Raw genomic sequence first — 24,492 nt, forward strand, 5'->3', positions numbered from 1 at the left:
CATTGTATTTCCCCCCATGATTAAAGTCTAGGTAGCCAATTAAAAAAAAACATTGCTATGCTCCCTGCCACTGACATTATATCATGGTTGATGTAAAATTAATCAAGGGAATTTTCGATTCACATGCTATTAGTTTCCCGACTCTGTGATGCACATAGTTTAGCACAATGTGTTCCTAATTTTTTGTCATCACATGCAAAACACTCAACATTTGAAATCACATCTCTCTTGCAGTTTGTAACCCTGATCATTAGTCCCAGGGTCCATTTAACATACACTTCCATCCTCCACTTTATTAATTGACATGTGCAGGGTCGGAAATAACCCTCGCATTAGATATTTGAAGCACGTGAGTTTTTTTAATTCTCCAGCACATCTCTGCAGACAGACTAATAAATCAGAATCAGACTTGGACAAATATTAACAATAATTAACATCCATGCAACACTCAGATGTGCAAATCTATGTTTCAGAGGCCTATGTCCTGCAGAAACAGAAAACCCAGTGTTCTAGCCCTATACACTAAATGGTTAACATGTCAAAAACAGAATAATCTGTATTCTCATATAGAACTATAAGAAGCAGAACTAAAATCTCTCTTCTTAACATGGATACCCAAAAATGAAAAAAAAATGCTTCAACAAACTAGGAGAGAATATTTTTAGTCTGGAAGTCCACGTGACAAATAAATCAGAATTTCGTAAAATAAACAAGATAACTCTTTCTAAAATGTTCAGATTATGCTGCCACAATGTACTCTTCAAGACTGATCAGAACAAGGTCCTCTCGCATAGCACAAGCTTAGAGGAAGAAGAGAAGAATGTACTCAGTTTCTCTCCCTGTTTAATAATAATTGCTTACACTTATATAGCGCTTTTCTGGACACTCCACTCAAAGCGCTTTACAGGTAATGGAGACTGCCCTCCCCCACCACCAATGTGCAGCATCCACCTGGATGGTGCGACGACAGCCATAGTACGCCAGAACGCTCACAACACATCAGCTATTAGTGGGGAGGAGAATAGAATGATGAAGGCAATTCACAGATGGGGATTATTAGGAAGCCATGATTGGTTAAGGCAAATGGCAAATGTGGCCAGGACACTGGGGTTACATTCCTACTCTTTTTGGAAAACGCCCTGTGATTTGTAAAGACCACAGAGTCAGGACCTCGGTTTTATGTTCCATCCGAAGGATGATGTCCCCATCACTATACTGGGGCATTAGGACCCACACAGACCACCTTGCTGGCCCCACTAACACCTGTTCCAGCAGCAACGATAGTTTTTCCCAGGTGGTCTCCCCTCTAGTTACTAACCAGGTTCACACCTGCTTAGCTTCAGTGAGTACCAGATGTGAGTTGCAGGGTGACATGGCTGCTTCCTAGTTTAATTCTCTCTTCCCTCTGTCTTCTTTTTCTGTATTCCTTGCCTCAGTATTTATGCTGTGCTTTACAACTGTTGAACATTTACCTTTATTATGGTTCTCATGATTTAACTAAGTAAATCAACAGAAACAACCTTTGGTCATATGTGTTTTTCTACCTCTTAGCACACAAAGCCAGGCAAACACCCCAAACAATAACCTTTGTTTTAGGTTTCCTGAGTAAAATCTTGAGTAATTTTAAACACATGTAAACTATAATTATTAGACCACACCTGGGTCATAATATAATGGTGTGCACATTCACCAGATGTTGAATGGAACAGTGACATTTTAAGAAAATATAGATGTGAATGATAAACAGAATTATAACATTTAAAGTAGTTAATGATAAAACTACTTATCTATCTATCTATAAAACATCCCATACCCAGAGGATAATGTATACAATAGAACTTTAATAAATACAAAAGAGCACTGATCCACTAATTCACTGTCAAACTTGAGTTTTAACTAATGTGGGCGAAAACTGTAGCTGCTTAGACTACTCGTGGATGTACAGAGAAAGGTGAATTTGAAGCCAGACGAGACTGGCTCAAATTTAAGAAGTGATTTAACTTCCATATTATAAAAATGATTGAGGAATTTGCATCAGCATAACAAAAAGCTGCCACAGTTTTAGGAACACTTCTGGAAAATGAAAGAAAAGGGATATAAGCCTGAACAAGTGTTTAACTATAATGAAACCCATTTCTAAGTGTGAAAGAAAGGTACCAGGGTTTAAAACGCAAAAGGACAGACTGAGTGTTGCCACTGTTGTGTTAAAATGCCTCAGGAGACTATGTGGTCAAGTCTATTCTGATCTATAGTGCCTTGAATGTCTGTGTTTTGAAAGGTAAAAATAAGAATCATGTGTCAGGATACTAGAATGCTAATAAATGTTCCGTTTCACTTCAAAAGTGCTTAACTTTTTCATGCCTAAAGTACTACTGCTACTGACTGCTACTAGAGCTCAAGGAATCTGGCCTTCAAAGTTCTAATAATCCTAGATAACATCCCAGTTAGTCATGTTAATTTTATTTCTGGATTTTGTAACAAAACTATTGTTAACTAACACTTGTTAAATTTTTTTCCTCATACATTTTATGTCAACAGTGCATAAGATTGTGTATTTTAGACCTTTTTTTGCCAAAGGTGAAGAAGCAAACCCAATTTTTTTTATTTTACTTACACTTCACAAAATCCTTCCTTAAGGGAGTAACCTTGGTGTAACCTCACAAGCAGAATGTGATTTATGTTTTATACATGTTGTCAGGAATGACTCTTCAAAACGTTACAGTATAACCTTAACTACCTCTTTTTGATAACACATCCTAAATTATTTTACATTATTAATAATACATATTGGTGCATTTAACTGGCATTCAGGACAGATTTCTCTCAAGTGCAAAGAGAAAACGCAGAGAATAGAGAAAAATACTCTTTGCCATAAAATTAAGAAAAAAAATCTCGGTGACAAGTGGGACGCAGACTCCAGCATGTTGTCAGTTTTATTGCATAGATCAGCACATTTTGCTTGCTTACAGCCAAGGAGCTCATTTATTCTGGGTGCCATACGGCACTATTTCTGCATCTGTGAAACGGTTAACTGGTTTTAACTTTACACAATAATTTCTCCCAAAGCAAAAAACCTGCTGTTTTATTAGTAAGTGGAGGACATTCAAAAGTATAGTTTATTATTCCTTACCAAGTGCCATGAACTGCAAAAAAAGCTAAACATGGCTTTTACAAAACTCCATAATCCCATCGATAATGTAAAAATGAAGTTTGACTTTACTATTGCATTTACTTTATCACACTTAACCAAATTCTTTTGTTTCATTTGCCTTTAATATTTGACCATTGATGGTTAAGGAAGAAAAGCATCATTTTACCATCAAATATTTGTAGTGAGAAAACACACTGAAACAAAGTAAAATTGAATGTACTAGGAGAATGCTATCTCTCATTAAAAATGGATAACAGAACAAAGCTATTGTAGACTTCTGTTTTTCAGCATCCACTATGGCTGCCTACATTAGTTACACATGATTACTGATATAAGAGTAGATAATTTTATATTAGAATTCAGATATTTAAACCATCCTTATTTAAACATTTATGGGCCAGAGGGAAATAATATACACCTATGCTGCTGATTAGAAGCAATTTTTTTAATGAAAAGTTAATTTTCCCAGAAAATCTAAATTCCCAAGACTTTGTTCTGTCTCCCTCTATAGCAGCATGAGTGTTTTTCAGGTAGCTGTGCTGTAATCATTTTGTCTAGATAGATCAAGAAAATGTAAATAAAATGTATAATTTCTCTTTAAAGCCATCTTGACAGGACATAAAACTTTAATGCTGAGTCAAAGCACCATTCTGTGAAAATAGTTTAACCTCTACTAACAGTGAAAATTGCACACATTTTCATTACATAAAAAGGAAACATTTTTGTGTTGTGTGAAAGAAAGATGATGCATCTTTATCTGGCTTAAGTAAAATATACTGTGCACTTTTTATAAGAGGAAAACCTATCATGCCCATTTTATGTTAATACTAGAAATTTCTATCAACTGAATTTCATTCACTGATTAGTTTCTACAAACAAGAAACATTTTATATCAGCTATTCCTCAACAACATGAAAATGCAATCCACAGCTCAAGTTAAACCAACTACTGTAAATATATCACTTTTCATATATAGAAAACACAGCAGCTAAAACCACAGGATCAGATGAAATATTTAAATCCAAAATTGTGCAAGGATGATCAACTGGTCCACACTGCAAAAATAATCACCCATTTCAATGTTCGAAGTGTGGACCAGTTGATCATCCACAATAAAAAGCATCAAACAGAATTAATATTCAGTAACCTTGAACCAAACTTAGGCTAATAATCATTTTCCTAATCCTTCCAAAACTGAAACTAATAACAATTTAACCACACTTTCTTAAATAACCACTTGTGCAGATGTCATAAGTTGAGAACACGTTTATTTTGTTAAAATATTAGCATAGCTGGATAGTCAATCAAAATTATATGTTCAGAAGCAGAAACATACAAAATATCCTCCTCTGAGTAAATTTTGGAACCAGATTTTTTTCTGTTTTAAGGACAATTCATTAGGGAATTAATAACTATTTAAAATACAAACTATACAAAAGGGATAACTATACTGAAGAAACATTGCAGATTATACAGGTAGCTTTTTTTAAATGTGGTGTCTTCACTTAAACTGTTATATAAAAGCTTAGTTTTCATTCTCAAGCCAACATTTTAAGTGCTGCAAATGCATGTGGGAAAGAGCAACAGCAAGAGATCTCAGGTCTGGAGGCAGCACAAAGATTGCAGAAAAGGAACTATGCAATCTATAAATAAAATGTGGTGTGATCTAACAATTTCTCTGCGGCTGATAATGAAACCATGTTGTGCATACCTATTGCTAAACAAAACAGTTCTCATTTGTGCTGAAACGTTGAGCCATGGAATACTGAATTACAATCAATCTACAACCTTTAGCCCCTAACCCATGGTTTAACTTTTGAAATCATTCTGCATACATTCTTTGCTTTTCAACATAACTGTCTTAAGTGCATTCTATATTTAAAACAATATGCTAGTTCAGAACAGCAGGATATTTTTTTTTCCTGCTTGTGCAAAGGGTGGCACAGTGGGCCAGTAGTTAGTATTACTGCCCTGCAGCGTTGTGGCCCTGGGTTCAATTTTCAGGGGATGTTTGCAAGGGTTTTCTCTGGGAACTCTGGTTTTCTCACAAGCCAGTTTACAATTTGCATTGTGTATTATTAATTTTGAAATTAGGATTATGTGTTGCCCATTTCTTTGCCAGTTCAGAAGGTAAACGACCACTTCAAAACGGACAAAATGCTTTTAAAACCACTTATGAGTATTTAACCAGTAAGCCAATGTCTATGGAATACACATTAGTGACAGCTTTTACAGCTGAGATCTTAACTTCAAATGACCTTTTTTGCCCCCATAATCCTCAATCAAAATAGAATAACCCAGCAACGATTCTAAGACTGATTTATAAATAGCCACACAAAATATAAAGGAACAATGTAACTTTTTCTGAATTTCTTACTTGTTTTACCAATACAAAAAATTGCCGATTAAAAGCCCTAGAGGGAAATCACGTAATTTCACTTCATATTGATCCACCAGGTTTCATTTAAGAGGGAAACAACTCAACTGGCAAAACGGTGGTTTCAACATTTTTAATACAAACTAAAAATAATTAAACTATACACCTTAACATGAGTATACACTAGTATAAAAATATAGGTATGAATAAATTAACATTTAACATTAACATTTTTTGGCAACTTCCCAAAATCCTGACTTTCAATCTTGCAGAATATAAATTAAGCCCACACAAACTTATCTACAAAAGAACCAGAGCCCTGCTTTCATTATTGTGCCAAACAATACATTAATTAAGCATGTATAATAGAAGCTATTGCTTATGAAAGATCAAAATTATATTGTTAGCTTTTACCCTATAATTTCTTATGCTAAACATGTAATTTGGTTTTTAAGCAACTGTGATTAAGTTCCCTATAACTTTACAAAGAACAAAAGACGAAGCAATTACAATGGGTGAACTATTAGAATCATAAGCTTTCCTGTGCATATTAAAATAGCTTGCATCTGTATATTCATTGTGAAGCATTCATACAAAGGTTGTACTTCAACAGAGCAAAATAATATATAGGTCCACTTCTGTATTTTTTCAGAGGAATATTTTTCATATTTGAAACACAGAAAATGACCACTTACTGGTCAGTATATAGTTTACACTTCTTTATTTTCCCACAGGTTAAAGGCATTACGTATGCTCAAAACAAGCATTCTGAATCCAGATTTACAGAAGTGCCTGCAGGCAACAGTTGGGGTTATGCACGTCAGGTGGAAAGCCAGTGTGGTCTGGCATCTGGTAAAAAAAAAATGGCATTCCCCTCTGTATAAACCTTTACAGAATTTCTGACATTTGGGGAAAAAAACTTTTTACCCTGCAGAAGTTAAGCATCCAGAGAAATGGAATACAGGAAACACAAAAGTTGCTGCTTAATGGTGATCAACATTAAAACCATCATTTTTTTTTCTGCACTGCACTTTTATGAGAAAAAGACAATACAAGATGCATATACATTTCTACTGAAAACTTCAGGTTTGAGGCTGAAGAGCAAACAGTAAGAATTAGGAGGATGGATATTAGTTCTCAGTGTTTTACAATACTGAAAAGCACTACTGTCTAAATGGACATTAATTCTACTCAACATACAGTGCCAACATACATACTGTGGAACTTAATCACAGTTGCTTAAAAACAAATTACATGTTTAGCATAAGAAATTATCTACACACTACACACCCTTTCTACTTTGTCATGTAACAGACAGAAATCAAGACGCATTAAATTAGTATTTAATTTACCTTTACACAATGTAACACAAGCTCCAAGTGAAATACAAAAGCTTGAATGTTCTGAAAAGTAATTACAAATAAAAACCTAGAAAAAGGATTGAATAAATGTACATACTGCTTAGTAACAGCAATTGTAAATTAGTTCTGATGTAACCGACTGCTTTCCAAATAACACAACAGCTAATCATTCTCCACCCGTGTTCACTTGTAGTGATTCTGACGATTATATGATAAACATATACTGAAATGTAAGCACAGTATCTTTCTGAACTTTTGCACACCCTAAAAACTAAACAAATGGAAGACTTGTAATTCTTAACCGTACACTAAGGAGTACACTAAATCCTCATTATAGACAAGTTCACTTAATAATCCAACACATTTGAAACACTTTTTTTTGGTTTGTGTAATGAATTTGCTACAATATGTCTAGTCATGCACATAATTGATGACAGCAGTGCCCAAACTCCCTCACACAGCCTTTGTACCACATCATTACATATGGTAGCCTATTCAAAATATCAATTTTTGTGAGGATTCAAAATATACAGCCCTCCATACACCGTCTGCCTCAGACCCATCAATTTCTACCAGTAATTGAATCATTTTTTGTCCTTCGCTACTTTATATTATTCTTCTTTTTAATAAGTACTGTTAACAATAAATTAATAAAGGTATACATGTACTGTACTATAGTGAATATACGTACTGTAATTCAAGGAATACACCCCTTTCATAAAATGAGCAGAAGGTATATCACACATTGTTCCAATATGGCCACCGAAGAAAAAAAAATCTGCTTAATTTATGTTGAACAACTACACCAAAAGACTAAAGCTTTCCATATAAAGACATGAAAGTGATAACCAAAACAGCTCAAAGGCATGGATGTGTTCAGTTTCTTTCAGTCACACCTGGGTGAAAAATATAATAGAAGTTACATTTACCTTCTTTTCCTTTGAACCTCTCTTGATCGTATCTGTTGTAAGCAGCTGGCACTGGTTGCTTGTTTCTTAAGGAAGGGTCCTTAAAAATAAGTTAAAAGTCAGGTCACCATGAGCAGTGCCACAGGTAACAAAATGTCAAGTTAGTGAAACTGCAATAAATAATGAATACCTCCTACTATTCCAATTTAATATGCCTTGAACTGTGAGCTCCTAAAACCTTTTGACACAGAAGTTCAAAGTCAATACAAAATGCAAAAATTAATGAGATTTTTTTGTATTTATTTTTGCAAACCCCCCCCCCCCACCATACTGAAGTCTTACTCACAAAATGCCTGTTGTCAGTTGTTCTTACTCTTCTGTAATGAACACAAGAACAGTACTTCTGACTTGCAAATTTTCATCAACTGATTGACATGATGCAGTGACACATGCAGGTAGCGGGGAAAAAAACTGGAAACACCAATGTAAAGTCAATAAGGTGGTGGGCAAGCACCTGCAGCTATCATGAACTGCCTATACTGTGGCAGAGTCTAAATGCTGAAGGCATGCAGCGCTGTTATTCCACAAAAACAATCGATCAACTCATGCCTCTTTCTAGAACATCCCGTCAATTCTTGATTAGGTTCAGATATGGTTGCCGCCATGTCCGCACTTGTTTGTTGGGAACATGGTGAAGGAATATACATCTAACCATTTCACAATTGTCCACTGCTCAGTAGTCAACTGCTTATGCTCTTTGCACCACTGGACTCACAAACGTCCACCACCAGGTATAATGGCAGTTTATACATTGTAACCTGATTCTGTAGTTTCATACTTTCATATTTTTAAACAAACTGACTGCTTGTGCCCAGAATAGAAATTTGCAGTCTACTGATCTGCAGTTGCATGTTCATTTTGCCTTGCTCTTCAAAGTAATGAATGGATATCACTAAAACGGAGTACTGAAAGTATGCATTTCTGCCCTCTGTTGCCCTATGCTGACAATGTCTTTCCCTTGGCTTTGGCTTGGGTGATATGCAGATATCACCTTAGACTCTGTTGCTTATTGACCATCAACACGGTAAGCTGTCTTGATTACTGATGCTCCTGCCAAATGTACTCCAACAATCACCCCTCTTTCAAAGTCACCATGTTCTCTACTTGCAGGTATGCTAGCCATAATTATATGCAACCAGGCCTTTCCAGCACTTTAAATGTCTGTAAGCATGCTAGGATGTTATTTGCTTAATTAATGTGTGAGTCACACCTGCATGGAAAACCTTGTGTATTTGGCATCTCTCATTTACCTGGGTCTTTCCATTTTTTTGGTCTACTAGCTGTATAGCAACCCTGCCCCAGCCTTGCTCAGCTTGTCTCACATATTGCTTCCATCTTTTCCTGACAAAATGTCCAGTGTGAAACAAGCCGGAGCATTTAAGGGCTTCACCCAGGCTTATCAGTGTGGAAAAAGCAATAACTGAGCGAGCACATGGAATCATGCAGAATGACAGGTTTTGCTACAACAAGTGGCCACTTCAATCACTAATTCTGAAAGCTTATTACTGATTTCACTGCTGGGAAAGAGTGTACACAGTGGTACTTAACAGTTGCAAATTTTGTTAGTTGGAAACACTCAAGAGGACAACGTGTATGCACACATAATTCTGTTAATGAGCAACAGTTGGCTTTTCGTTTTTATCTTTTATCACTCTCTTCAGCCTGCAGAATTAACTGAAGACCAGGTGTTGAACCAGTGTTCAATATGATGGTTGAAGCACTTGGGATGAGTCAAACAGTCTGATGTCCATTTTGAAACATCAAAAAAGTATTTAAAAAGTGTCAAAGGTAATATATTGTTGAGAAAAGTTTTTTAAATGCAATTTTCATGTAATATTTACTTGCTTAATTTAATTCTGGCAATTAAGAAATTCTAAATAACTAATTAGACAGCTAAGAGACCCAATGTGTATCTATCAGTACCAGAAACATGACCGGTTTTGGCAGTTCTAAAACATTAACTAGTCAAATAAATCTCAGGATGCCTCAAGTGTATATCTTACTGAACAAAAGCAAATGATCTGAAAGCTGAAACTATTGCTAAGGTCAGAACTTTAAGACTTTCATGAGTTGGTGTTTGTTTTCAGGTCAGTTTATAAACAGGAAGAAAACCAGGTTATGTTACATTACGTTTTTAAGATATTTATCTTACTGATAAGGGATTTAAAATATATGGCTATTAGGAAACATTTGAAATAGAAGTCGCTCTTTAAGAAATTTTTAAAAACTACTTGAATAACAAACCTTTCTAAATCCTAATCTTTTTGCTTAAGCCAGCCAAGGTCTAAAATCCAAAAAAGGTTAAATAAGTAAATCCTTGATTCTACTCGAACATCTTTTTAAAACTACAGCAGAAAGGGGGTTCATTTCTCAAAGCTTATGAATTAACATAGATGCAAGTACAAATGTTTCTTTTTAATGACATATATAAATGTTTGCCTAAACAAATTCCACAAGTATCAATGTATAGAGTAATGACAGTAATCTTCACTGGATTAAATCTAAAGGTCATGTTCAGCACGTACAAATCTGCTTACCACCTGCGCTGCATTCTGTGTTGGTCTTTGTTCAGGGGCACGTCCCTCTTCTCTTGCTTTCACAGACTGCAGAATTGCAAAGATGTTCTTAGCGAAGTTCTGCAATGAAATAAAGTAATAAATTATAACTGTGCCAACCAAAATATACAATATACAAGGAAAATGAAATGCTATCAATTATTTTCTTCCTGCATTCTGTAGACTCATTATGTAAAGCCACCTCACTAAAAGTTGAGAATAGTGTGTTCTCAAGGTCAGACTCAAGACCTGATGTGGAGTGTGTTATTATTACAATTAATCCAGGTTCCCAGGAAGAATCCTATTAAAATGAATAATTGGGTATGCGGTTTGCTATGTGAATTGGAATGAAACCTAGTTTTTGCACTCTCAAAATAAGATAAGAAGTTGAACAGCAGAAGGAAGTCTGGTAATGATGGTGGGGAAAAATAAAAATTCAGCCCCATTGTGCTCTTGTGATTATCAGAGGTGATTTCTAAACATATCAATAATCCAGTCATTCATTCATAAACCTGGTTGTGATGGTCATCATTAAAGAAGATCCACCTGATGCTCAAGAACTGTAATATCAAAAATGAATGCTGAAGAGTCCAATTTAACTACAAAACCATTTAATACCACACTTCAAGATAATTAGAGCATTTACTGTCTAATGATGGTTAACGTAAGAGATTTCGCAGTACTTGATCTTAACAATCTGTGCCAGGACTGACAAAAGCATTCAATGGCAACTATGTAGAAAAAAATAAAGTAAATGTACTTCATGACTTTCAGCTTTCTGGCTGACAGAACAGTGATAGAAGAAAAATGGTACACTTTGTTTTGCCTGCACTTTTAGACAAAGGTACAGTATTTCAAAGATTCTTTAATTCATAAGCACAAGAATGACTGGGCTGTTTCATTTCCATGGCAACCAGCAACTGATCTCCAGCGCTCCTCTACAAGGAAAAGTGTCAGTGACAAAGACAGAGCAACAGGGGGGTACAGATGGGGAACAGAATGCAATAAGTACAAAGGAAATACTTTACTGTAAGCCCAGGAAATGCACTAAAGTTAAACTGTACTGCAAAACAACTGAGTGTCTCAGTTGCATTTCAATAAAACAAAGTATCCAAACAGAACAATGTTTTCTCTTAAGTAGTAAAAGAATTAACATGACAACAAACATGTATCGAACAAGAATTAAAACTTCCTTACAAAAGTCTGTGCTTTCCCATCTCAGTGCTCCTCGCGCAAAGCAGAATATAATGCGATATTAAGTTACACCACGCACCACACAATCAACCCATTTTCAATAAAAACTGCCATTAATCTGAACAATGGCCAATCATATTTCTCAAGCAAATTGTATTTCTGCTTGCACAGCATTTTTGTACACAGCTGGTAATGGATGCTACTGGCTTCTCTGAATTGCATTCTGCACTATGGCCTCTCACGAATACAAGCTCCTCAGCTTCTTAGGTATTTCTTGTCAACAATATATCAATGAAACTGTATAACCAAAAATGTATTTAAAAATATTCCACACCATATCTTTGTGAAGTGTCTTTTTTGTCACTGTATGAAGGGCTGCTGGGGGTGTAGAGCTCTTTGAACTTCTCCACTGCTGTAATAATTTTTAAGTCATACATTTTTTCTTAATGATTCTTAAATAAACTTTTCATGAAAAAAGGAGATCAAGACGAGTTTTAAAACCTCACTATTTACTTGGCTCAGGTTCTCGTCAAGTGGTCATCTGCTTCACCCACAGGGTTTTGAATGACAACACAGGGAATATTACAACACCATATTGGGAGGAAATTATGAAAAAATAACATGTAAACTGCATGATACTGTATAGCTAGTATTCATTTTTACACTTCACTGAAGGTGTATAAAAAAGTATAACAATAGACTTGAAGCATATAGAACTGGAACAGGATGAAGAGCTCTGCTGAGCTGTTCATATGCTACTCATACTGCCAGTATAAACTGCAGCACTGACTACAATAGGTATGCAAAAGAAACACCAGATAGACATCAGGCACATGGAAGAAATACATCAATTATGCAACTAGTGTTGATTACCACCAGAGCTCGTCAGATCAAAATATTAAAAAATGAGCCAAGGAACAATAGCTGGGTTTTGCTGTATCTTGGCACATCATAATTACTGCTCCGCATGCAGGTACATGGCAATCATAAAAGGCAGACCAAATATTTACATATTTATAATTACATTCAACTTTGAATATTACTACTGTTATTCACTACCAGATAAAGGCATCATTTTGACTTAACATTCACAAAATTAAAAAAGTACTACTTTTCTGTGCAACTGTGGTTTATCATGGTGTCCATTTTTAACCGTTTATTCATTAGAGCTAGTCATGTGACATTAGTGCTGATTGGATACTGCCTGGAACCTAATCACTTGGAATAGGATTGCTTCCTGCTCCAACAATCTCATTGCCAAGTGGTTGCTAGAGCACTGATAGTAGGTTGCTAGGGGTTTTATATGGGGAAATATATGCAAAACACAGTCACAAGGGATAAAAGTTGCCAGCAGATTACATCATGTAACAAGGGCCTTATACTGACAGGCTAAAGAAAACAAATCTCTTTAGACACAAACATAGAAGACTATGAGGTGAGACTTCATTCAAGCATTTCAAATTGAATATATTTGAGATAATGACAAAATATGACTATTTGATTTCTTCAGGATCAAGAGAAACACAAAACAGAGGACACAAGCAGATATCAAAAGAAAGTACTTTAATGACTGTGAACAGGAGGTACTTTTCACTGAGGCATAAGGAAATCTGGAACAAGCTATCCTGCCACATAGCTGAAGCTTATAACCTGTCTTCGTTCAAGACAGATGCATAAGACACTCATATCAATTATCTAGTAACAACCAAACAAGGTAAAAGCACCAAAAACACTCCACTAATTAACTTATGTTTTTGATTTAAAAAATAAAAAAACAAACTATATTCTAAAGTTAATTTACTTCACATTACAATAGTGTTAACTGAAATGCATATTGCTCTATAATACTTTGTATTCTCAATACTCTAACAAACTTAAATCACCAATTTCCAAAAAGTTAAATAAGCTACAAGAAGGGATTTTAATTTAAATGTGGATTTTTTGCTATCTTATAAAGGCACTTTATGAATAGCTGTAGCACTGGGATGTACGATACATTCTCCTGGATTATTACTACAGAGCAATTGTGCCATCTACAGGGGAAAAAACAGAAGTACTACATACCTATATCAGGTAAAATTAATTATTTAATTGTACAATATCCCAGTAATATAATAATGCATACCCCATATACAGTTCATAAGCAGTATACAAAACAACCAAAACTGTCCTGCATTAAAGAAAGCACTTTTATATCATGGCATACATACACAGCCCAAATGAGTTACAAATATAGTAAAAGGTGTTTTGGATTGCCACAGGTTTCCCACCATATAATGCTTACAAACATCTCACAAGGAATTGAGAGGAAAAGGAAAAGGAGAACTAATGTATAATAATTAACTGGTGATGGGGAAAAACAACAGTTTATCAATTACAAATTCACAGCTTAAAAAGCCTTTCACAAGCGGCATAATCACTGTGGATACTTTGCTAATGACTCAAACTGCTTTTAAGAAATTAACATCTACACTGAAGTTCTACGACATGTCAATGTCAACCTAATGTCGTTTCACATATGAAGCGGTATTTTAGCCCCAGAGTCATGCAACCATCAAAACCGCAATATAAAAATAAAATGCCTAAATGAATAAGGAAATAGACATAACTCAGTAACTGACATGCAAACTCATTTCCTCATTTGCTGACATACAAACTAATCCCTTCAAACCCACTTTGCTGAGGAAGGTTAACTTATGGAAAAACTGAGTTTTAAAAAAACAGATCAGATCTGCTAACTCCAATAACTACTTCATTCTTGTTCACAAAAGAGAAAGCAGATGTAAAAGCAGATGCATAATGATAAAAGTACATCTATATACAGTCTTGATAAATTTAGCTGACATACTGAAACAACTGTCATGAAAAGCGTGCGTTGTGGAGCTACTGAATATAGCATAGTCTTTGCATGTGGATGAGAAGAAATTCTATATTCTACATTAAAATGTCTACAAAAATTAAGTGGTTAGAGCTTGCATTGGCTTAACTGCTTTATAGGTATGTCAATGCTCTTCCTCTACTGTCCCATTAATTACCCCATGTTTAGAACAGATGGTAAGGCTCAGTGTTATTTTTTCAGCTGCAGTTTCAATATAGAACAGTTGTGACTGCATTCCACTTTCAATATCAGATCTGCAGTGCAAAAATAGCTCTTCAACGTTTTTAGGTTTTGTTTTCAATGCATCGGTTGTTTCAATGAATCACGTACTCCAATCCACCTCCCAATATTAAATCTGCTGTGCGATCACATTCAAACCATTTACTTCTCACTACCATAGGTCAATTCTAAGTTCTAACTGGTTTGCAGCCATTGACTTAACATCGTTGACAGAATCTGACAATAAACAATTGGTTTAAAGAAATAAATGTTAGATTCATAATAAAAATAAATAAGGCTACCAATATTTTTTTTCACACACTGAAAAAGACTAAGTACTTTAAGGTATCCAGTATGATTACTGGTTACCTAATTTCTTTAAACTGGCACAGTTAACCGTCTCTGTGTAATCAAGTGATGGCATATATAAGGCCTACATAAGCACAAATGTAAGCACAGCCACTGCTGGAGCTAATTAAAAGCATTACAATATATGTCTGATAAACAGGCTACAGTATAGCTCTGTTCCAACTAGATGGATGATTTACAAACTTTGCCTTACAAAATCTGATAGAATCTAATGTGCTCTTTCAGGGGCAAGGAAAATGCAAAACACAGCAGTATGGGTCATGTCATCATTAAACTATTTCTTCAAGATTGGTCATTGGACAACCACAACAAGTGATTGATTTTTATTGCCTTCATTTGGTTATTCTAGCTATGATTTCTCCACAACTAAAATGGTATTGACATATTACTTCTTTCATAATTCTGCCTCCTCTTTGAGTGAACTGCTTGCACTACAGTTTGCATGACTGCTTTGCCACATGTGGGTTTGCTCCTACATAATGGCCTTGCTACTTCCAAAAAATACTTTAAAATAGAAAAATTACAGTTGAAGAATTGGCGACCAGTTTGGCAATGTACACTATCACCTAAATTTAGCTTTACTACCAGAGCTTTATGGAAATGTGGTCATAATTCTCAATAAAATCCTAGGCCTTGCAAAATGTCAAGAACAATCTGAGCCATTTTCATCCTGCTTTTCAGCATTAACTTGACATCAAACTAAGCCAATTTATGTCAAGGGCACTCTTCTTAAAACTGCCATTTATGCTGACAGCCTTCAAAACAATACTTATTTAGCACATTCCAGTAAGTTCCCTAAAACAAATGTCACCATCAATATTACAGAGCATCAAAGAATTGGTCTTTTCCAAAACCTTCAAGAGACATACAGAGGCAAGAGGAGGGAACAGATATAACTAAAGTAGTTGCTTAAAAACTCATTTATTAACAATATACAATGTTTTAACCAGTTTTTCTCTGCAATTAAAAAGGTTGCTGAAGCAAAGGGACCTTACAACCTCACTAACTACCACAGATTAATATAATCAGACAAACATCCATTGATACTTCTAAGCGGACCTACAATGCAGAACACTAAATTTACAATTAGTGAATGTATGTTTTATTAAACTAAAATTAATATGTTTCATTAAAGTCGATCTCAGAAATGATGGACTGTGTTCTAGGAACAAGCAGTATACTTAAAATTTGTATAACATTTTAGAAGTTGTAGATAATCAGCTATTTTAGAAAATCTCAGTTTACATGTAATCTTTATGCATTCAGAAACTGCACCATCAGAATCAAATTGGGCACATAAAAGCAGACTGGAGGAAGGTTTTAGAAATATTTTTTAGAATTCTGTTGTGTATAATGATGCGCACTTTCTGGGCTCTTGCAGCTACAACATTTATATTCAACGTTATGATTTTTTTTCAGAAAAAATCATTTGGGAATGTTAATCTTGTATATTAACCAAGTAACTGTGTGCATATTATATCACTTTTTTTAAATATGCATTTTAAAGTCCTACCATTAACTGACAACTAACCTGTACCTGTGACCTGTGCACAGACACAGAAGGACATGACAAAGTATTTGGGGAATATCCAATAACTTTCCCTTGAGTACATGTACTGTACGTAGTATGCATTTTTCTTTGATGTCAAGTCAATTTAATTCAACAAAGTGTTAAATTGTTAGCCATAAAGAGATGCTGTCAAATGATATTCAAGATGGAGAAAAATCTTAAATATATTATATGCTATTACTCAGTTGTATTAGACTATGTGCACTTTTAAAATATCACAAACAGCCACAACAATATTAGTTTTACAGACACTTAACACTCATCTACAATAAGATTTAAAAAAAGACTTAACTAGACAGAAGCGTTCATGTTTTTCAAGTAAGGATAAATATTCCTTTAAATCCATTCTAGACAGCCATGACAAGCTGACAGGTTTTGACGTTTATTAAAACATTAAAAAAAAACAACAGAATTGCATAAAATCTTCAAAACCTGCATCATGAACTCAGCAGGTTTCCTCATGAAAGATTACAAAATTCTGCACAATTCTGAACCAAAAGCCCCCGAGACTGTCATCTGGCTCAGAGATAACAGTAGCACAGCTTTCCAAAAGCTGTTTTAAGTCAATGATACATTGCTTCAGAATGCTTAAATTATAGATTTTGGAATTAGTTTATCCAGCACACGTTGCTAATAACGAATAATTATGCTGCTCACCAACATTGTCCACTTAGCAGAATCACAGTAAATGCTAATCAACTACAGAACGTAAGCAACATTTTGATCAATGGGCATTACAAAACAGTGACAATAGTTTCAATCCGTCTTAAACAGCAGTTCAGCATAAATGCTGTGGAGGGAAAAAAAAAACGTTGACAAATCTTTGCAGCACAGACTTATAGAGCCCTTAGAACTGACTCAACCTTTATCCAGTTATCACACTTTAAAGTATATCTTCCTAGTAAATATTCCAGCACTTTTGTTCTTTACAGAAAGTGAATACAGGTATTGTGCAAAAATCTATGCTTCAGTGACTAAAAAACACAAACGAAATGCACAATATTTTACTGCTCTCTCATACAGTTTTGATATTGGAAAATCATGTGCTCCCCATCCTTAGGAAATTAAGTCTATAAATCAGTAGACCTGAGTTAATGTGGTTTTAATGATTAGAGGTTTTTAAATTTGTCAATTTAAAAGATTTGGGGGGCCTACCAAGTGGCTCAAGCAGTAAGTGTGCTTGCCCAAGCACACGCTGAGCTCGGTCATCATGGGTTAGCGCCTGGATTACGACACTAGCTGACTGTGACCTAACTGTTTGTGCACAATTGAGTAAATGCTGAGGGTAGGGTAGAATTAGTCAGCCAAGGCTCTCTGTTCTTCACAACAACCACTAACCCTGAAGCCTTCTGGGATCCTGCAGGGTTATAGCGAGGTTGGTAAAGGACATACCTCTATGTTTTTAAATTCAAATCTCTGGTGCAAGACTGTCCCTACAGTTATGTGTTAAAAGACAAATGGCTCAAAAGGTGAGCACATGAGAGAAGTCTGGCTACACTTCTGTTACCTCCCATATCTGGTTGTAAGGTTCATATATATGAAGTGAAAAAAACTGCCAATTCCAAATGGGTTGGGTACAACAAAATAAATTAGCAATTTTAAATAAAAAATAAACACTGCATACAAACCATCAGGTCTGTCCTCAATACACTCTCAAGCTCAATGTTTAAAAACGAAATGTCGTTCTAAGAAACAAATTTTATCTGATAATTACTTTGGCTCTATAAACTGACATTAATGGAGTAGGCAAATAAAACAGTAACAACATACATTAAAGCCTTAATTCAATACATATGGATTTAAGGCCCCAGACATGCTTGCTTAAGCTTGTTGGAATACTACTTAAACCAATATGGCCAAAACATATTACGCCCTTATCATAGCAAAGTCAATATTTCCCTCCTTTTGTTAAGCGTTCGATACAGTAAAACTTTTCTTTTAACCAATTATTTCCAGCAATCTTGAGCAATCTTGTTTCTTTATAGTAGTAGACTTTAAAGCAGATTTTTATATCCTACCCATTACGTTTCACAATGTATTTTAATCCTTACATGTTGAAACAAAGATTAATATAAAACCAGATAAGCAAATGTCAGTTTTATTATTTAAGCTTAATCTTAATGGCATTCTAAATCTTGTCATTAATGCCTAGAACATCTCTGCAAGTGCAAACCCATACAATGACTTAAAATGCAAATTAGTTACATCATCTGCAGGTACACAATAACCTGTTTGACTCCTAAATGAGTTTAACTGGCAAGTGATATAACCTACTCAGTTTCCTCAGAGTAGCCTGTTGTCCTGTTTTGAGTTTGACAGACTGTGATTCAAGATGTGATATATTTATCTTTAATTCCCAGTAGTGTGAGAATGTGAACCATCCATCAGGTTTAGTACATCAGAATTATTAAATTAATTTCTTCAGAAAAAACTTCTCAAGGGAACAAAAGGAGTAGATTTGCATTTGCTCCCACCTTTCCGCTGCTTTGTAAAATCGTTGTCCTTGTTCTCCACACTCTCTCTCTACTGACAATATCTCTGGTCACATCAACCTCTGCATCCACAAAACTTCTCTGTTTCAGTGCAGTGATGTCATCATCCAAGTCAGTCTTAATTGTCGATCTTTTCTTGGCCATAATCTTAGCTTTGATGGCAGCAATTTTTTCAACAGACATGGCTTCTGACAAAGACCTGAAAACAAAATCAAAAGCACACTTCATTCAAAATGTGTGGCGTCCTAGATATGTCATTGTACAGATATGTGATTAGGGTTCAAACTTTTTTTAACAGCAGTGCAAAAAAAAATGTCCAGATTATTTGTCACAAAACACAAAATAGTTTAGATCACAATACATCTGAAACATTTGGATTACTGGGAAAAAAGCACTTGTATAAACACTTCAACAATAAAAAAAACAAATATGCCACCATGTGGTCAAAGTTGAAAATGCAACCTCTTTCTCACCAAAGGTGCTTCGTGAACTTTTGAGAATCACTACAACCATTAGAAAAATAATTTCTATATTGTTATGCGTTGCACATGAACTAAATGAATGTTCACCCTCTTTTCATCAATTACCACCAACAGAAAATGTTACACATTTGGCAACAAAAGGACATGAAAGAGTAAATATGCTCACATTCATCACAGAGGTTTGTACTCTGTATGCATGTTAAACGTAATTAAGCAAATTAAGAGGGAGTAATTGCATAAATCCAGAATTACTTGTAGTGTGAAATGCTCATCTAAATCTTTACAATTTGGAATATCACTAATCAAGAGATTCTGCCATTTTTCATCTGTTGTAAACTTAAAATAGTCAAGCAGATGTATGAAGTACTCCAATGAATTTGGGTTCAACCAATTTCTTGCCCTATTGCTAACTCAGCATCTACTTTAGTTTGATTTTACTTGATTCTTGTAATATACAGCATTAGGTAGGTGACTTAGTGGACAGAGGTTGGAAACAAAATGGTCAGTTTAACGCTTATACATTAGGTGTCGTACATATACCAGTTTAAATCTCTAGTACATAGATCAGTTATCTAGGAGCCTCTCCAATAAGGTCTAAACTACATAAAATAGACTAGACAAGCACAAAAAGGGAAACAACGTGAAGCTGAGCCAGGGCATTATGGCATCCATTTACCCATTGAATGTGAAGAACATGAAGTGAAAGGATGTGCAGCTTATTAAATTATGGCACATCACAGGAAGCTGACAGCACATACCTGATCTGATCCGTTTGTACAATGCCTTCTTTGTGGCCTTCCAGTCGAGCTGCCAGTCGCTCCTTGTCAAGACGTACACGTTCCTCATCCTAATGCACAACATGATACATCAATATACATGCAAAAACTGGGAAATACTTCCATATTGATTTATGAGCATTCTTCCTCACTAGATCTAGCAATGCGCAATGAGGTACAAATTTCTTGAAGTGTTCTTTACCTCAACTCTAGGCTTTTTGGCTTCTGATGACGCATCGTCTGCTGCTCTCTTAACTGAAAGATAACAAGAGGAAAAGAAGTCACTAGAAAGTCTCTGATGGACAATGCACACAAATTGTTACTACATAAAACAATAAAACACTAAGATATGCCAGCTCTGTTAACTGGCATCTTTAAATTGGCCCCCATGTTCTTGCAGGGGTGCATGACTTGTCATGGATTGTTGTCCCATTTAGTAGGCAGGACTGCAACTCACCCTGGGCTTCTGGGGAAGGCAGTGGGTTGCTGTGACACTTGAATTAGAAAAATACCAAGTTCGCCCTTGAAAAAGTTGCACTGTCAACAATTTCGTTTTATACACTCAGTGGCCACTTTATTAGATACACTTGCTTGTTAACACTAATAGCCAAACAGCGAATCATGTGGTTGCAACTCAATATAAAAGCATGCAGACATGGTCAATTTTAGTCAGATTTAGTTGTTGTTGGACAATGTGATCTAAGCAACTTTGATCGTGGTATGATTGTTGGTGCCAGATGTGGTGGTTCCAGCATCTCAGAAACAGCTGACCTCCTGGGATTTTCACACACTACAGTCACTAGAGTTTACAGAGAATAAACAAAAAACATCCAGTGAGCGGCAGTTCTATGGGCGAGAGGTCAGAGGAGAATTGCCAGACTTGTTCAAGCTGACAGAAAGGCCACAAATACTCAAATAACCACTCTTTACAACAGTGGTGTGCGGAAAGGCATCTCTGAACGCATAACACGTCGAACCCTGAGGCGGATGGGCTACAGCAGCAGAAGACCATGCCAGGTTCCACTCCTATCAGCTAAGAACAGGAAGATGAGGCTACAGTGGGCACATGATCACCAAAACTGAACGACTGAAGATTGGAAAAACGTAGCCTGGTCTGATGAATCTTAATTTCTGCTGCGACATGTAGATGCTAGGGTCGGAATTTGGCATAAACCGCATGAATCCATGGATCCACCCTGCCTTGTGTCAACAGTACAGGCTGATGGTGGTGGTGGTGTAAATGTTGTGGGGAATGTTTTCATAGCACACATTAGGCCTCTTAATACCAACTGAGCATCATTTGAATGCCACAGCGTACCTAAGCATTGCTGCTGACCATGTGCATCCCCTTATGGCCACAGTCTACGCGTTTTCAAACTGATTCTTCAAATGCGCCATGTCACAAAGCACGCATCATCTCAAGCTGGTTTCACGAACATGACAGTGACTTCAGTTTACTCCAATGGCCTGCATAGTCCCCAGATCTCAATCTAATGGAGCACCTTTGGGATGAGGTGGAATGGGAGGTTCGCAGCACGAATGTGTGGCCAAAAAATCTACAAGAACTGCGTGATGCTAGTGAGTCGGCATGGACCAAAATCCCTAGGGAATGTTTCCAGCACCTTGTTGAATCCATGCCACGAAGAATTCAGGCTGTTCTGGAGGCAACAGGGGTAACTACCCATTAATAGATAGGTGGACCTAATAAAAATGGCCACTAAGTGTACAATTATACCCCTTTGTTCCGATGACAAATACATTAATCTAAAAAGTAGAATCAGTGGTTTTTTGGCATTTCACCCATCTGATCTGGAAATGTGCAAATAAGACTCATGATCCACCTGGAAGAGAAGGGAACATGGACATGCTCCTCCAGCACACCCACCTGTAGAATCATGACCCACCCCTGGATTCCAATGTCCAATAAATTATGCATTTATGTTCTATTCCAATCAGAATTAGAAAGGGACGTGTTTATTGGAGAGCAAAAAAAATACAATATTTTTTAAGAGGTGATTTAAATACATATTGAGGCATCATTGTACCTCAATTGTTAGTAGACCCCCATGAATAAACACTGAAATTGTGACATTAGGTGAATAATATACTAAAACAGATCACAGAGTTATGATGAATTTGGTGAAGCTGAAATCACAAAAAATCTTTGCGAAATTTCAATTTGAAGAAGTTGTTGAAAGATCTAACTTTTAAATCTTAATTCAGTACTGCTTGAACGGAGTCTATGTTTTGGGTGATGCTTTTATCTAAAACACCTAATCTGTACTCATTTATACAGCCTGGAATACTCTTTCTCAAGGGTACAATAGTGAGGCCCCGCCTAGAATCTAAAGCAATAATCTTCCAGTTAAGAGTCCAGAGCTCTCACCACTACTCTAACGCTGCCATGAAAATCGCAATGCTTGGTAAAATGGGACATTAGGATGGCACACTTCTATCAGTATGTGGGGATAGAATTACTCGCTATAAAGGAAAATGACAGACACTGATGGGCTAATTGCCAGTACTTGTCATTAGTATTTTATTTATATTTCTGCATTGCATCAAAATAAATGTTATGTTACATACCTTGAGTAGGCCTTTGCAAACCAATCTCAATTGGTGCACTTCTGTCAATACTTGCGGAGGTTGCTGGGGTAGGGAAAAAAAAGAAAAAGTTAATTTGGTTTCTTTTAAAACTTTCTTTCTCCAGAGGTGCACTTAGTTTAATTTAGTTTTTTTAAAGGTCTTCAGGCAAATGACAAATTTGCTACATAATTTAAAAACATTAGAAAAAAAAGAGTACAATTTATATTTCTTATACTTACAACTTTCTCCATTTAAATAAGCAAGCAAATCTTTTCTGTCAGGTCTTCTGACCACAGGAATATTCTCTGTCTAGAAAAGAAAACCTTAGTAGTAATGCTGTATCTTTATCAAATAAAAACAGGAAGAATAACTTTTTACAACATATGACAAAAAAAAACAGTTGGGAGTTGTTGTACAATGTTCAAATGACAATTTAATCAAGGTATATGGTGCATTCTTCTGTCCCATGGAAGCAGGAGAAAACATGAATATCTCACACACGCTATAGATAAAATACTAGTATACTTTAAAGCTCATTGTACTGCATGCCCCATTATACTGTACTAGAGGTTTGCTTAGAATGGAAAAAAAATCATGTTTAACAGTGTGATTGTAATTTAAACATTAATTTGCTTAAAATAAAGAAAACCAAGCATTTTACAGACTTGTTTACTATTACTAACATTACAGATCATTAAATATTGATGAATTTCAAAAACACTAACAAGGTTTGAAAACATCTTCATGTTTTCAACCTGTGTGCTTTTACTGGGATACCAATCACTCAAAGTGAAATTCTTGTAATGTACAAAGGAACATGATTCCAATATTAACATTGACAACATAGCTGGACTATGCAAAAAATGAGAAAAATTCAAATAGAAACAAGCTTTCAGTAGCCTTACAGTTGTAAGATCGAGAGAAAGCTTTACTTTTGGAAGAAAATTAGTTTATTTCAGTGAAGGAAACTGAAGGAGGATGAGATTCAGTAAGGCTAAAACACTCCTTTACACTGAAAAGTTACATGCATTATGTCCCAGCTGCCAATGAAGGAATATTAAAATTGTGTGGAGTCTAGCTTTGTCTGGCTGATCACTGTTGGCACAGAAAGATCAAATATCAAGGTCTTTTCCGCAACATAATATGATGGAAATTAGTGTACAGGCTGTTTTGCTAGTGGTTTTCCATATCCTCTGAAGTTTCAGTAAAGTTCAATGATCTAGCCGGATCGGCATAGATGCATTGGTTTCAGAACGGGATTTAAAAAAAAATGTATTTAGAATGTTCTACTTCTTTTCTTTAAAATGTCTACACAACTGCATCACATAACTAATCACAGGTCTTTAAAGCCTACATCTGTCATATTCCATGCTCATATATTAGTGTCTGTAGAATATTATACTGAAAACTATCTGTATAAAATTAGTTTAATATTAATTAAAATATTTAATCTAATGGAGAACGCAAAGAGCTTTACAACTATGTGAAATTAAGTCCTTAGCACGTGTACATCA

The 24,492-nt window shown here is 35.6% G+C and overlaps 1 protein-coding gene across 3 annotated transcripts in view; it reads right to left on the reverse strand.

Annotated features, from left to right (window-relative positions):
• cdc73 (cell division cycle 73, Paf1/RNA polymerase II complex component, homolog (S. cerevisiae)) overlaps nt 1-24,492 on the reverse strand; it is a 75,128-nt gene that overhangs the window by 45,478 nt on the left and 5,158 nt on the right. Inside the window, exons 3-9 of one of the 3 annotated variants that reach the window (XM_088927748.1) lie at nt 23,218-23,287; nt 22,979-23,041; nt 20,595-20,647; nt 20,375-20,463; nt 19,117-19,333; nt 10,398-10,493; nt 7,819-7,897 (exon numbers count right to left, since the gene is read on the reverse strand). In XM_088927748.1, the coding sequence (XP_088783874.1) occupies nt 7,819-7,897; nt 10,398-10,493; nt 19,117-19,333; nt 20,375-20,463; nt 20,595-20,647; nt 22,979-23,041; nt 23,218-23,287 (667 nt within the window). Of the gene's footprint in view, nt 1-7,818; nt 7,898-10,382; nt 10,494-19,116; nt 19,334-20,374; nt 20,464-20,594; nt 20,648-22,978; nt 23,042-23,217; nt 23,288-24,492 lie in introns of all 3 variants that reach the window. The other 2 variants (XM_088927747.1, XM_088927746.1) reach the window with 2 other exon arrangements.

Source organism: Atractosteus spatula, chromosome 11 (assembly GCF_055471065.1).
Source record: "Atractosteus spatula isolate fAtrSpa1 chromosome 11, fAtrSpa1.hap1, whole genome shotgun sequence".
Lineage (NCBI taxonomy): Eukaryota > Metazoa > Chordata > Actinopteri > Semionotiformes > Lepisosteidae > Atractosteus > Atractosteus spatula.